The 13,632-nt window shown below is 41.5% G+C and overlaps 1 protein-coding gene across 4 annotated transcripts; it reads right to left on the bottom strand.

Moving 5' to 3' along the window:
- Positions 1–294: 294 nt before the first annotated feature.
- On the bottom strand, positions 295–13,629 carry C8H1orf109 (chromosome 8 C1orf109 homolog). Of its 4 annotated transcripts, XM_033953687.1 has the most exons (6): positions 13,396–13,625; positions 13,183–13,304; positions 12,669–12,946; positions 6,790–6,969; positions 4,128–4,243; positions 295–741 (listed from the first exon to the last, which is right to left on the bottom strand). In XM_033953687.1, the coding sequence occupies exons 3-6, from the start codon at positions 12,938–12,940 to the stop codon at positions 701–703; spliced, it is 609 nt and encodes a 202-aa protein (XP_033809578.1). In that variant the 5' UTR covers positions 12,941–12,946; positions 13,183–13,304; positions 13,396–13,625; the 3' UTR covers positions 295–700. The 4 variants fall into 4 exon arrangements, with proteins under 4 accessions (XP_033809578.1, XP_033809580.1, XP_033809579.1 ...); XM_033953689.1 differs by having other exon boundaries at positions 4,123–4,243; positions 13,183–13,629; XM_033953688.1 differs by lacking the exon at positions 13,183–13,304 and having other exon boundaries at positions 13,396–13,629.
- Positions 13,630–13,632: the final 3 nt, after the last annotated feature.

Raw genomic sequence — 13,632 nt, 5'->3', positions numbered from 1 at the left:
TTCTTAGCTAAGTGTACGCCTGTGCGAGCAAGGCACATACGGGCCATTCTGTAAGCGTTTGTGGAAACGTTGGGGTATGCAAATTCAAGGGGGCGGAACTTCCACTTACAGAAGTAACTCACAGAATGCTGGAAGTCACACGTGTACCTGCCATGTTTATGCTACTGCAGCTATGCCAGGTGAATGGCTTATGCAATTGTGAACGCGTGACTGTTAAAGGGGGGAGCTGCTTAGGGGAGGGTCCTAACCTACTTATTAAAATGGTAGGGGGACAACATTCACCATACGAATACATGTAATTACTTTCATATTTATAGAGACACAAAAAGTAAAAAGGTTTCTTAACAATCTCAATACAATAGGAGCAGTCCTAAGCATGGCGTAATACACATCTGTAACGGCATCTGTAGTTTTTTGCCTCTTTAAAGGATGGGAGACGGCGTTGCAAACGGTATGTTCAGGAACATCAGCAGGAATCCCGAAGGATGTGGAAGATGCAACATCCAGTTGGCAATCCAACTCTGGATAGAGTGCTGGCATGAAGCAGGCTGCCATGAATAGTTACCAGGGTGGTGTCTGGGAAAAGCTGTTTCCTGAGGTATGCCTTGCGTTTGACAAGCAATACTAGGAATCCCCGTATGTGATCTAAGGAGGCCTATCATCAGACGATGTATTGGCTGAGGACTCAGCTCCCTCCCAATCACCCATCTTCCAGGAAGAAGGAAACTTTCAGCAGACTATCTGAAAGGAAAAATAAAACAATCATTGATTTTACAATAGTTATTTCAAACATGTTTCAATAATTTCCTAAAATAAAGTCCAGAAACCATTAAGATAGCTTGGGCAAATCCACTACTTATTCCTAGGATAAGCAGTATAAAATGTGTTTTACTCTTTGGGATCTTGCCAGATACTTGGGACCTGGGTTGGCCACTGTTGGAAACAAAAAAACTAGGCTTGATGGACCTTCGGTCGGTCCCAGTATGGAAAGCCTTATGATTCTTGTATGAATGACATGAAGATAAGCTTTGTTTTAAAGGGAACGAATTAGTGCTTCCCAGGCTGCTTTCCTCACCCACCCTTCATTACAATGGTGCAGAACTTGTGCTGAACTGGGATAAATCCTAAGATGATGACACAAGGTGATGGTTACTTCCCAAAACAGACTCTGAAAACAAGAGTCAAGTGGAGAAGCCCTAAACCTCTGTAAAAGTCACAGATCCGAGATTTGTGCAAAAACTAATGAGTCATTAACAATTATTGGTGATAATTAGCACTAATTTGGACTTACGCATGGATCTGGACGTGGCCACGGGATGAGCACAAGCGGGTCAGGTACATTCCAAAACTTTCAGCGCATGGTGTTATAGAATACAGGAGTTGTGCACCAGGTTTTAGCAGACTAAATGCTATATTATAAAGAGAACTCAGCCCAGCACGCCTTGTGCAGATTCCTCCCAGCCCCTAATTTTGAGTACCATTTACTGAATCTGGCCTTTAATGGCTTGGCATGCAACAGCTTTGGCAGGAGAGAATCTCTCAGCAGGACAGACAGGTTAATAACAGCCTCACTCACTGCGGGGGCAAAGACAAGAGCACATTACGAACTTAGAATAAGCCTTGCTAAGTTGGACCAAACAAGTCCACTGAGTCCAGCATCTTCTCTCCAATATTTATTTATTTATTCAATTTTCTATACCGTTCTCCCAGCGGACCTCAGAAAGGTTTACATGAATTTATTCAGGTATACAAAAGCATTTTTCCCTGTCTGTCCCAGCAGGCTTACAATCTATCTAATGTATCTGAGGCAACAGAGGGATTAAGTGACTTGTACAGGATCACAGGGAATAGCATGGATTTGAACCCACAACCTCAGGGTGCTGAGGCTGTAGCTTTAACCAATGCACTACACTACATTACAGATTTAGAACCAATGCTAGAAAATTCTTCTTCACTCAGAAGGTGGTGGATACCTGGAATGCGCTTCCGGAAGATGTAATAGGATAGACTACATTAAGGGGTTTCAAAGAGGGACTAGATAAATTCCTGAAAGATAAGGGAACTGAGGGCTACAGATAAAGGAGGACACAAGAGAAAAAGGGCACAGATAAGGGGGAAGAAGGGGGTAGGAACCAAAGGGTTAGACAAAAGATCACTTACAGGTCTGACCCAGCGGAGGCAAATTCTTATGTTCTCTCCGCCCCCAAAGTAATGCCAATCCAGGTCACAAGTACCTGGCCGATCCCAAACAGTACATCAAACTTCTCATTTCTGGATCATACCTGGTTAACAATGTGTTATGTAACAGTTAGTATGAACACTAATAAATCCAGTGATGAGTTTTATTATCTAAACAGAGGAAAAAAAAGACCTCAAAAGAACAGCAGGTGCCAAATCAAATGAAAGACACCATTTAGGAGTTTAAGAGTACTATCACTGGTCAAAAACCTCTGTTCAAATTTATAATTTTTTTTTCTTTTTCTTACTTTTCACTATTCTTATTTTATTTTACATTTGTTTTTTTTATTTTCTTTATGTTTGAAAAATTACTTCAGTGCTGGTTTTCTCTCACATTCAAGTAATAAACGGAGGATCAGCAACCACATTCCAAATCAAGCAAGTGCCTGGGTTTTGATATTTCTTTGAAGTTTGCCACGTACTGAAAATAGTTGCTTCATTTGGAATGTGGTTGCTGATCCTCCGTTTATTACTTGAATGTGAGAGAAAACCAGCACTGAAATAATTTTTCGAAGATAAGAAAACAAACTTAAAATAAGAATAGTGAAAAGTAAGAAAAAGAAAATCAAAATTTAGAAATATAAATTTGAACAGAGGTTTTTGACCAGTGATAGCACCCTTAAACCCCTAAATGGTGTCTTTCAATTGATTTGGCACCTGGAGTTCTTTGAGGTCTTTTTTCCCTCTGTTTAGATAATAAAATTCATCATTGGATTCATTAGTGTTCATACTAACCATTACCTAGGGTAGTGTTTTTTCAACCTTTTTACACCTATGGACTGGCAGAAATAAAAGAATTATTCTGCGGACAGGCGGTTGAAGAACACAGAGCTAAGTCGTGGGCCAGACCCCGCCCATCTCTACCCAATCTCCACCCCAGACCCCGCCCCCTTAATAGTACTAATTGCACCTTGCACGTCCCGTGCCTCATCTGGAAGCCTTCCCTCCGACGTTGCAACGTCAGAGAGAAGGCTTCCGGTTCAGGCACAGGAAGCCCGTAGGAGCCATTGCCCGTGGCTTTGTGCACTGAATCAGTTAGGAAGAGGGAGCTGGCTTGAAGATAACGCTGCATCGATCGCACCATGGACCGGCGGTTGAAGAACACTGTTTTGGGCCTGATGCACGTGCTGGCCCTGTGGACCGGCAGGAAATTTCTCTGGACCGGTGGTTGAAGAACACTGACCTAGGGGATTTGACTTTGAACATGAAATAGTTCTGCAAGTAATATAAGTCAGTTTATAACAATTTGTTATGGACACTTTTGCCTCTTTTGTCCCTCCCCCCCCTGTATTCCTTGACCACATCCTCCGGTAACAAGAAAAAAAAAGAGAAATCTTTCTGCGATTTGTTTTTATTTTACTGGTCCTTAGGGCTCCTTTTACTAAGGTGCGCTAGCGTTTTTAGCACACGCAGGATATTACCGCGTGCTACACCGCACGCTACGCGGCTAGAACTAATGCCACTCAATGTAGCACGCACTATTCCGCTTCCTAAAAGGAGCCCTTAGTTTCTGGAATACTTTCTTGATTTAGTACTGCTTGAATGGTTAAACCTCTCACATATTTTTTTTTTCCAAGCTGAAAACCCTAACCTGGTTCTCGCCCCTTTACCATTTTTCTCTCCTCTGTACTTTTTCTAATTCCACTACATCCAGATCTGTATAAGATCCTCAAGGTGCTGTCACATAAATAACACAGAGGCATACTGACATTCTCAGGGCTGTTCTCCAGTTATTTTTGCAAAACCAATATTCTATTTGCTTTTTTCTTTTTTCTTTACAGCTACAACACACTGGATTGAAAATTTCAACATACTGATCCCCTTTTCTATTTGTCCATAGAACATTCAAAAGAACTATTTGACATTCCCACGATGGAAACCTACAGTACCGTGCACCAGGTCCTGCTGTTTCTGTTCCGATACAGCGTTCCAGACCTCAGGCAAACCTTGAATCTCTGGCAAGTTGTCGTATCGCACCTGGAGAAGGATCTTCCTCCTCAAATAGCTTTAAACAGGTTGAGGACCCACCACAACAAAGAGCGAATCAAAGATGAGATTTTTGTGATGCTGAAAGGGATTACAGAGGAGACCTAGCAGAATGTTTGTCATCATCTCTGGGAAAAGGTGAATAAGGTCTCCAGAAACAAACAAACAGAATTACATATTAATGAATTCTATTTGTAATACAATAGTAAAAACACCATCCTTTTATTTGAAAAAATAATAAAGTTACAGAAGTTCAAAGATGTAACTTTTGCAGACTGTTTATGGGTCCATGACATGAAAAATCAGCCACTCTCAACATTTTGGGGTATGCTTATTATCAATTTGATGTCCTGCCTAATTTGGGTAGTCAAAATAGAGAGAGAGTCAAAGCACAAAAAAGCAGCCCAAAGGGCCTTCAAGCAGTCAAATTTCCATTTATTGAAGGACCTGACCCAGTCCGTGTTTTGGCGTGTCCACCTGCGTCAGGGGTCATTCAATGTAATCCATGCAAAGAACAATGGAAAGATAGCCAAACAGATAACCCCCAAATACTGACTCGCTCAACAATCAGTATCCAAGATATAGCAGGAGTGAAGTTACACCTGTGTGATAACACAGCTGTTAACTGTTTGGCTATCTTTCCATTGTTCTTTGTAAGGAATACATTGAATGATCCCCCGATGCAGTCAGATACGCCGAAACAGGGACAGGTCGGGTCCTTCAATAAATGGAAGTTTGATTGCTCAGAACTTGAAGGCCTATTGGGCTGCTTTTTTGTGCTGCCTAATTTGGGAACAAGTCTAAGTGGTATACAATATACTAAACAAATCAAAAGAGTCAGTCAAATATAGGTAAAAATAAAGGATAGGTAAGCTGTGTATTCTCACAACCTGCTTTAAGGCAATACTAAACAAATGAGTTTAGTCACCTTTTCCTGGAGACACTCACATGTTACCACACATAAAAATAAAACAAAATCCTGTGGTCATAGTTTTTCAAATATGGTCCTCAAGTGCCATAGACAGGTCCATTTTTCAGGAGAAACACAATAGCTAATTTATCAGATAGATTTGCATGTGTAAGCACTAGAATAATTTGCATATTTTAGCATATGAAGATCCTAAGACAGAAATATGACCCTTTTATCTTATCATCGTTTTATCTGAAAATGATAGGTATTCAGTCATTGCATTTGAAACTATGCTGCAGAAAAACATTTTTAGCCTGCTAATAAAATCAATGGGTTGCTTCATTGGTTGGTTGACTTTTTAGTAAACCTGTTACAGTATCTGGAAACAAATGATGCATCTAAAATAGAGTTGCGGAGGGACAGAAATCCCACCCATCCCCGCCAGGATCCTCTCTGTCCCCACCCGCCCCCGTCAGGATCCTCTCCGTCCCCACCCATCCCCATCAGGATCCTCTCCGTCCCCGCCAGGATCCTCTCTGTCCCCATCAGGATCCTCTCCGTCACTACCCGTCCCCATCCTCTCCGTCCCCACCCATCCCCGTCAGGATCCTCTCCGTCCCCGCCCATCCCCATTAGGATCCTCTCCGTCCCCACCCATCCCCATAAAAAGCAGCAATTACTTCTGACGGGATCATCAATTCCACAGTTTCTTTTGTGTTTGCGCTACTGTTTTCCTCGTGGAATCTCTTTGGTGGAACCCTTTTTTTGTTTTCTGTTCAGGTAATTAACTTATAAACCCCCTCTTTTACTAAGGCTGACGTGTCCATTATATTATAGGGACGAACCCTGCTTCCAAAGCCTTCCATCCCCGTGGGAGTCCCGTGGGTTAGGAGGGGATTCCCGCGGGACCCCCACGGGACCCGCGGGATTCCCACGATCCCCATTCCCGTGCAGACCTCTAATCTAAAATTGAAAGGGAATAGAGGCATGCACTCAGATTTCATGTACTTAGACCTCTAGCTGATTGCAAGAGAATAACATGATTCAAATGAACAAAGAAAAGCATCACATAGCTTCTTCCTGTATTTAAAAAATTTTAGGAAAATAAATGGTGCCATGGGAATTAAAAGGAGGACAATATTTTCCTCCATGTTCAACTCCTGCACCGTAGTTTCTCCGCCATACCCAAACTTTTCCAAGCCATGGCACGCTAAACTCGAGGCCGCGGCTGGAGGGTCTCCGCGCATGTGCGACATCATCACATCCATGTCCACGCATGCGCAGAGGCCGTCCAGACGGGTCCCTGAGCTTGTTAACCCTGAAATTACACTGGTGGGGAGGTGCGGAGAGCAGGAGAGGAACCTGCGAGGAGGAGAATCGCCAGCACTGGCCGACTCGCCCACACATTTGCTTTATTTATTTAGTTTTCTATACCGGTCTCCCAGGGAAGCTCATAACGGTTTACATGAATGCCTCTTGTGCACACCCGGAATCTCGCCACGGCCCTTCCTCAGGGCAAGATTATGCCTGTATTTACTTAGTTGACAGTCCAGATATGTATTGATACAATACAGCGCTGGTGACCAGAAACATTAAATTCCACTAGCCTCGTGCCATTTGAAAACGAGGGAAAATTATTCAGGGCAGAAGGATACTCATTTCTGTAGTGTCTTTCAATATCTTGCAGCCATTCCAACATATCGGCTACTGAAGGGCAAACAGCGGAACGCTCCAGGGAAGCCAAGACACCCAGTTCCTCTGCTTGTTGCATGTAGACATGAAATACTGCTGCCACCTGCTGGCTCACTGCATCCCGCACCTTCTGCAACTCAGTCCTGTAATGGTGTAGGACAATAGAAGGAATTAGGGGAAAGGAATTCTGCTTAAGACCCCAAGTTTGGTAAAGCAACGCCAGACTCTTAGAGTCTGTCCACAAAACAAGAGAAATGCAGCAAGCTTTAGGAGTTTCCAGGGAATTTCAGCAAATGTTAGACCACGTAATCTGGCCATTACACAAAAATTAGCATCTTTCATGTGGGAAGGACACAGGGGACCATATTCTATAAGTGGCACCGTAAGTTAGGTGGCGGTGGGCGCCCTACCACTGCCTAATTTGTTTTAATTAGCTTAGTAATTGACCGTGTCATTTAAAACCAATTAAAAACTTGTTAAAAAAAAAAGTAGGCACTGGGAGGCTTGTACAGTGTAGGTGCTGCAATCGCATCTACTGTAGAACACCCTTAGGGCACCGTACATCTAAGGTGTCGTGGTTAGGGATGGAGCAGAACTTAGGCGCCGTCAAGCACGAGTCACTACAGAACTTAGGCATCTGCAACGCAGGTCAGTAAAACCCTGGCCTATATTGAAGACACCTATGTTTTCTGGTAGGTGCCATTAGCCGTGATTCTATAAATGGTGCCATGCACGATTGACACGCGGCTTTTGTAGGCGACTGCTGTTTACAGAATCTGGCCCAAGATGTCCAGGCTCGACAGAATAGACGGGATCTTGGTTTCAAATTATGTCATCTGAAATATTTGATTTTAAAGGGTCCCACAGATGACTGAATTTTCGTACCATCAGTGCTGTCAGGGGACACTCGATGAAACTGCAGGGAAATGCTTTTAAAACCAATCGGAGGAAATATTTATTCACTCAGAGAATAGTTAAGCTCTGTCGCGTTGCCGGAGGTTGTGGTAAAAGCGGATAGCGTAGCTGGTTTTAAGGAAAGTTGGATTAAATAGCACTTTCATATAAGTAATGTAACATAAAAGGTCAAAGCTGCAGCACGAGCCAGAAATAAACCCAAATGGGAGGAAAAAGCCTCAGAAGAAAACCCTCCCACCACCACAAAAGTGACTTAAGGTGCTCAGGCAAAAAATCTCATAGACATAAAAACCTCCCCTTGGAAAAATAAAAAGCTCTGTGCGGTGCAATGAAAATTCAGTATGGTCAAAATGAAATAAACTCAGACTTATCTCAGATGACGATCGGTACACCAATGATGGCCAGCGTTTCACATTTCTGTTGCCTCATGGTATAGGCAATCCGATTATAGACTTTCAAATGGGACTCGTAAAACGTTGTCTCCCTGCACACAAAGATGGCATCTTTGTGTGCTGGGAAATGTAATGGCAAATGCAACCAGTTGAAGGCCTGCATCTATATGGTTTATTTTAACTTACTATACTGCCCTTTCTATACATATCACAGGGAAGTTCACAATCCAATAAAATTAAAATGCAATGTGGAAAAGAATGCCCTGGATCAGTAGCATGGAATATTGCTACTCCTTGGGTTTTGGCCAGGTATATTGGCTACCGTGAGACCGGGCTACTGGGCTTGATGGGCCATTGGTCTGACCCAGTAAAGCTATTTTTATGTTGCAGGACAGTCAACACTGACACCAAAACGGAGGATAACTCCTGAAGACTAGGCAGACAACTATTAAGTTATTTAAATAAATAAAAGGTATCACCTACAGCTTGTTCATTGACCCTTACTTCTCTGCTTTTTTTTTAAATTAGAAATTAACCTAGATAGATCATCTTCTTGCAAACCCTCCAAATCCAGGTCTTTCACAGCTCTTCATGCTTTAAATGATGCCTTTTCCCTTGTGGATCCTTGGCGCTTGCTTTACCCAAAAGGCAGAGAATACACACATTTTTCACCACCACATAACACGTACTCAAGAATTGATTTTTTTCTCTTGTCCTCTTCTCTTATTCAAGATCTTACCAATTCTATTATACATCCAATTTCTCTTACAGATCACGCTGCCATTTCTTTATATATATCCATATCAGCCCCACGTAAAGAATCCCCTTCTTGGCGAATGAATAACACCTTACTCTTAGATGAGGAAATTGTTGAAAGAATCAATTCTTTTACTGTGGAGTTTTTTGAAAATAACTCTAAAGATCCTGAAATCTGTCCTTCAATTATCTGGGAAGCATACAAAGCAACCCTCAGAGGCGAATTGATTAAAATAGCTTCTTGGAAAAAGAAACAGTCTATAAGAAAGGAAAAAGACTTAGAAAATTCTATTAAAGCCTTAGAATTACAACATATGTCTAATCATTTACACGACCCAGCTACTTTCCAACGTATCCAAAATCTTAAATATGAATACAACACTTTGGTTTCATGTACAGCCCGACGTGATATCTTCATCTCCACTTCTGGTCACTACATGGGAGATAACCTTATGGGTCGGCCTTTAGCTAGATACCTTAAAACCAAATCTAAAAGACTACATATCACAACTATTCAAGATCCATCAGGTCATTTAGTCAAAACCAGATCCTTAATTTCCTCTCAATTTGAAAACTTTTATGCTTCTCTATACCAATCCGAATTAGCTGCTTCTGAATCAGATATAGATTCCTTTCTTACCTCCTTAACTCATCCGATCATATCAGACTCTGTTAAATTGGAACTAGATTCCCCTATAACTATATCAGAAATTGAAACTGCCATATCTTCTTTACCAGCTGGGAAAGCCCCTGGCCCAGACGGTTTTACTAATGAATTCTTTAAACAATTCCGAACCCTCCTAGCTCCTTACCTTCTTACATATTATGATTTCCTCCATTCCACTCCGAACAAACAATTCAATTTCACTGAGGCCACAATTGTAGTAATCCCCAAACCTGATAGAGACGCCACCTTGGTTAAAAACTTCCGCCCTATTTCTCTCCTTAACTTAGATTATAAGATAATGGCAAAACTACTTGCATTAAGACTTACCAAAGTAATCCCGTCTCTCATACATAAAGATCAAACAGGGTTCATTAAACAAAGATATATAGGAGATAACCTGCGTCTCTTTCATCATAAATTCATCAAAATTTATTAATGACAAAAAATAATATGCAAACCCTTTTACCAATCAAGGGACCCGACACGGTCCGTGTTTCGGACACACCTTTGTCAGGGGTCCATGGTAAAAGTAGAGGGAGGAAACAAAAAAATCACAAAAATACTGTATAGGGGTAGCAAAACATAAGCGACGTCACAATCCGTCACTGTAAAAAGCCTTTTGACGGCTTTTTACAGTGACGGATTGTGACGTCGCTTATGTTTTGCTACCCCTATACAGTATTTTTGTGATTTTTTTGTTTCCTCCCTCTACTTTTACCATGGACCCCTGACGAAGGTGTGTCCGAAACACGGACCGTGTCGGGTCCCTTGATTGGTAAAAGGGTTTGCATATTATTTTTTGTCATTAATAAATTTTGCCTACGTCTTGTACAGATCTGCAGTTTTGTTTTGTTTGCTCGTGGTATAACTTTGGCTCATTTTTCACGGATTGGATAGAAACGCTATATCGCCAACCCACAGCTCGTATTCTAATTAATAACTCTCTATCCAATAAATTTTCTCTTCACAGAGGTACACGACAAGGCTGCCCTCTCTCACCATTGTTATTTAATTTAGTGTTGGAGCCCTTCCTTTCAGCTATCCGACAATGCCCCTTAATCAAAGGCATTCCCTCCTCTAATAGAGACTTCAAATTAGCAGCTTATGCTGATGATGTTTTACTCTTTCTTAGGAACCCTCTAGTCTCTCTTCCTCACCTTATTCAAATTGTCACTCAATATTCTCTCCTCTCTGGTTATTCTGTTAATTGGGAGAAATCAGAGATCTTCCCTCTGAACGATAATATTCTTCCCTCAGATCTAGCTCACTTTTCCTTCTCATAGTCGCATGAAGCTGTGAAATACTTGGGGATCTTAATACATAAAGATCCGGTATATGCTCAAGATCTTAATATATCCAAAGTCAAAAATATAGTATTAAATACTACATCTCGATGGTCTCCACTTTTTCTATCCTGGTGGGGTAGAATAACAGCCGTCAAAATGACTTTGGCCCCTCAAATCAATTACATTCTCTCTATGCTTCCTCTTCTATGCCGGAAGTCATTTTTTCAATGGCTAAATAGGAAGCTATCTGAATTCATTTGGAACAAGAAAAAACCTCGAATTGCTCTCGCCAAGCTAAAAGCCTCTAAGATTAATGGTGGTCTTAATTTTCCGGATTTTTATCATTATTATATTGCTTCACTAGCTAAATATGGTGCTTACTGGCTCACTGACTCCCTATTCCAAGATCCTCCTGCCTGGTTTGAAGTGGAGAGCTTTTTATGCATGCCTTTACACACCTCCTGCCTACTAACAGTGTCAATACCCAGACACTTGAGAAGGTACTCTTTGCTGAGTTCAACGCAACATGCTCTTCATCTTCTAGATAAATTGGCTGAGATCTCAGTTTATGATAGTCCACTCATGTCCCTTTGGAATAACTTTAAAATTCAAAACCATGGCAAATCTCTTTCATGGAAAAGATGGCAGCGGGCGGGTCTATGGTTTGCCCATCAATTGTCTACTCCAAATCTGTCTGTTCCTTTTGATATTATTTGCTCTACATATTCGCTGCCTTCTTCTGTTTATTCACAATGGCTCTCACTCACTGAAACACTGTCTTCTATGCATATACGTTTTGACTTCATGACTTTCACTCATACTATTCGTCATTGGTCTATACTGTCTCTACTTAAAGGCAAGGCGATATCTCTTTTCTACAGTATTTTAAGAGATCATTCCTTCACTTTTACACCCCAATCTATGAAACACTGGGAAACTATACTCACTATTCCGCTTTCTGACATTGATTGGGAACTTTTCTGGTCTTCAACAAATCGCCCACTTTTATCTTCTAGAGTCTCACAATCAATGTTCTTTATTATGTGGCATGCAGTATGGACTCCATTTCGCATGTGGAAAGCCAATTTAAAACAAGACTCTGTTTGCTGGAACTGTTTAAAAGATGTAGGAACTCCCGACCACATGCTTTTTCACTGTACACAGGTCCGATCCTTTTGGACTCGCATTTGGAGCACCATACAATCTATTACTAACTGCTCGGAAGAGATCTCTATGGACATTGTAATCCTTCGCTCTCAACATCCCTGCTTTGCACAATCAAATTGTCCTCCTAAACTCATTGATACCATGTTTGTGACTGCTCTCATGCACATTCTGAAAAACTGGAAATCATCTTCGTTATTAGACTATACTTTTTGGTGGAACTCTCTGTGTATGTACCATAGATTTGAATCATATGCATATGAGAAAAAAATTACATCCAGAACCCTCACGAACTTGAAGTTTAACAAATCACCTTGGTCATTCCTAGATACCTATGTACGTTCTGCTTCGTAGACACTCCTGTCTTCCTTTTCTTTGATTTCCTTTTCTTTATTTTTCTTTCATCTTTCTCCCTTTTTTCTGTTGTTCTCCCTCACTTTCTTCTTATATTCTCTTCACATGCAGTTCTAATAGTAGGAACCTTTCTCACTGTTATGTTCCTCTATAGTTAAATATAGATTTATATGCTCTTTATACAGAAAGCTTTATTTTGACTTCATGTATTTGAACTGCTTCCTGTATTTTCTAAAAATACTCAATAAAAAACTATTGAACTAAAAAAAAAAGAAAAAATAAATTAACCTAATATTTGTGACTCGTACATTTTTTCTGCCACTCTTTGCATGACATCCTCCATGGTGGATATGAGTCTGTATGACAGTCTTTGCTGAAGGTCTGGAAAGGCCTTAAGTGGAGTGTGTTCAAAGGCAACCTTCTGACAAGCCTGTAGCTGCTCTGCCAAATTGCTGAGGGAGCCGAGCAATGGCTTAAATTCAGGAACTGTCTTGCTCCAGACCTCTTGCTGTTCTTCCACCGCACGGAAGCACTTCTTGAGGGCCTGGTGAATGGCCAGCAAAGCCTGACTCTGTGCCATTATCGCCTGTCAAAGAGTAAATACACAGAGGTTAACAAAAAGGCATAAGAATGTAAGAATAGCCTTACTGGGTCAGACCAATGGTCTGTTTCCATAATGGCCAATCCAAGTCACAGATACATGGCAGAATCCCGAAGAGTAGCAACATTCCATGCTACCTCCATAGCACGCTATGGACTTTTCCTCCAAGAACTTGTCCAAACCTTTTTTTTTTTTAAACCAGCTACATTAACCGCTCTTACCACATCCTCTTGGTTGTAGTCCTCCCTGTTGTTCGTCCTTTCCTCCTTTCAATAGCTTGCAGCTCACTTTTACCTTAAGTGTGAACTGGGTGACAATTCTGTGACTGAGAAATTAGTCAGTTCTAAATTGAAAAAGGAAGTACTTAAGCTTTAAAAAAAAATATGTAAATACAGATGGGAAAAGATTATATGCATTAAAGTAGGAAATATGACCTGTGACAAAAGACAGGAACAGCCTTGAGAGGCCTGTCATCCGGAAGTATATCCCGCTGCATGCTGGGAGCTGTAGTTCGCTGGGCAAAATAAGGCGTCGACTCGCCCTGCTCGTTCGGTTTTGTTTTGGGGGGGTTTTTGCAAGTTCCTCCCGACTCTTTCCACCACAGAAGAAACTCCCCCGCCCCTCGGACCCGAGCCCGTCGCCCGTTTCGCCCGTTTCGCCCCCTCCCCGGA

The sequence above is a fragment of the Geotrypetes seraphini genome, chromosome 8 (genome assembly GCF_902459505.1).
Source record: "Geotrypetes seraphini chromosome 8, aGeoSer1.1, whole genome shotgun sequence".
Lineage (NCBI taxonomy): Eukaryota > Metazoa > Chordata > Amphibia > Gymnophiona > Dermophiidae > Geotrypetes > Geotrypetes seraphini.
Note: the sequence above shows the minus strand (reverse complement) of the source record. Positions and strands in the feature narration are given on the sequence as shown.

Bases quoted from the DNA above. Each gene is read 5' to 3' on its own strand.
- C8H1orf109 (XM_033953688.1), bottom strand. From the start codon at position 12,940: ATGGCACAGAGTCAGGCTTTGCTGGCCATTCACCAGGCCCTCAAGAAG. The intron at 6,970-12,668 runs GTACGAGTCACA...ACACCATTACAG, and splicing joins CAAAGAGTGGCAGAAAAAAT to GACTGAGTTGCAGAAGGTGC. The intron at 742-4,127 runs GTACTGTAGGTT...TTTTCCTTTCAG, and splicing joins ACAGCAGGACCTGGTGCACG to ATAGTCTGCTGAAAGTTTCC.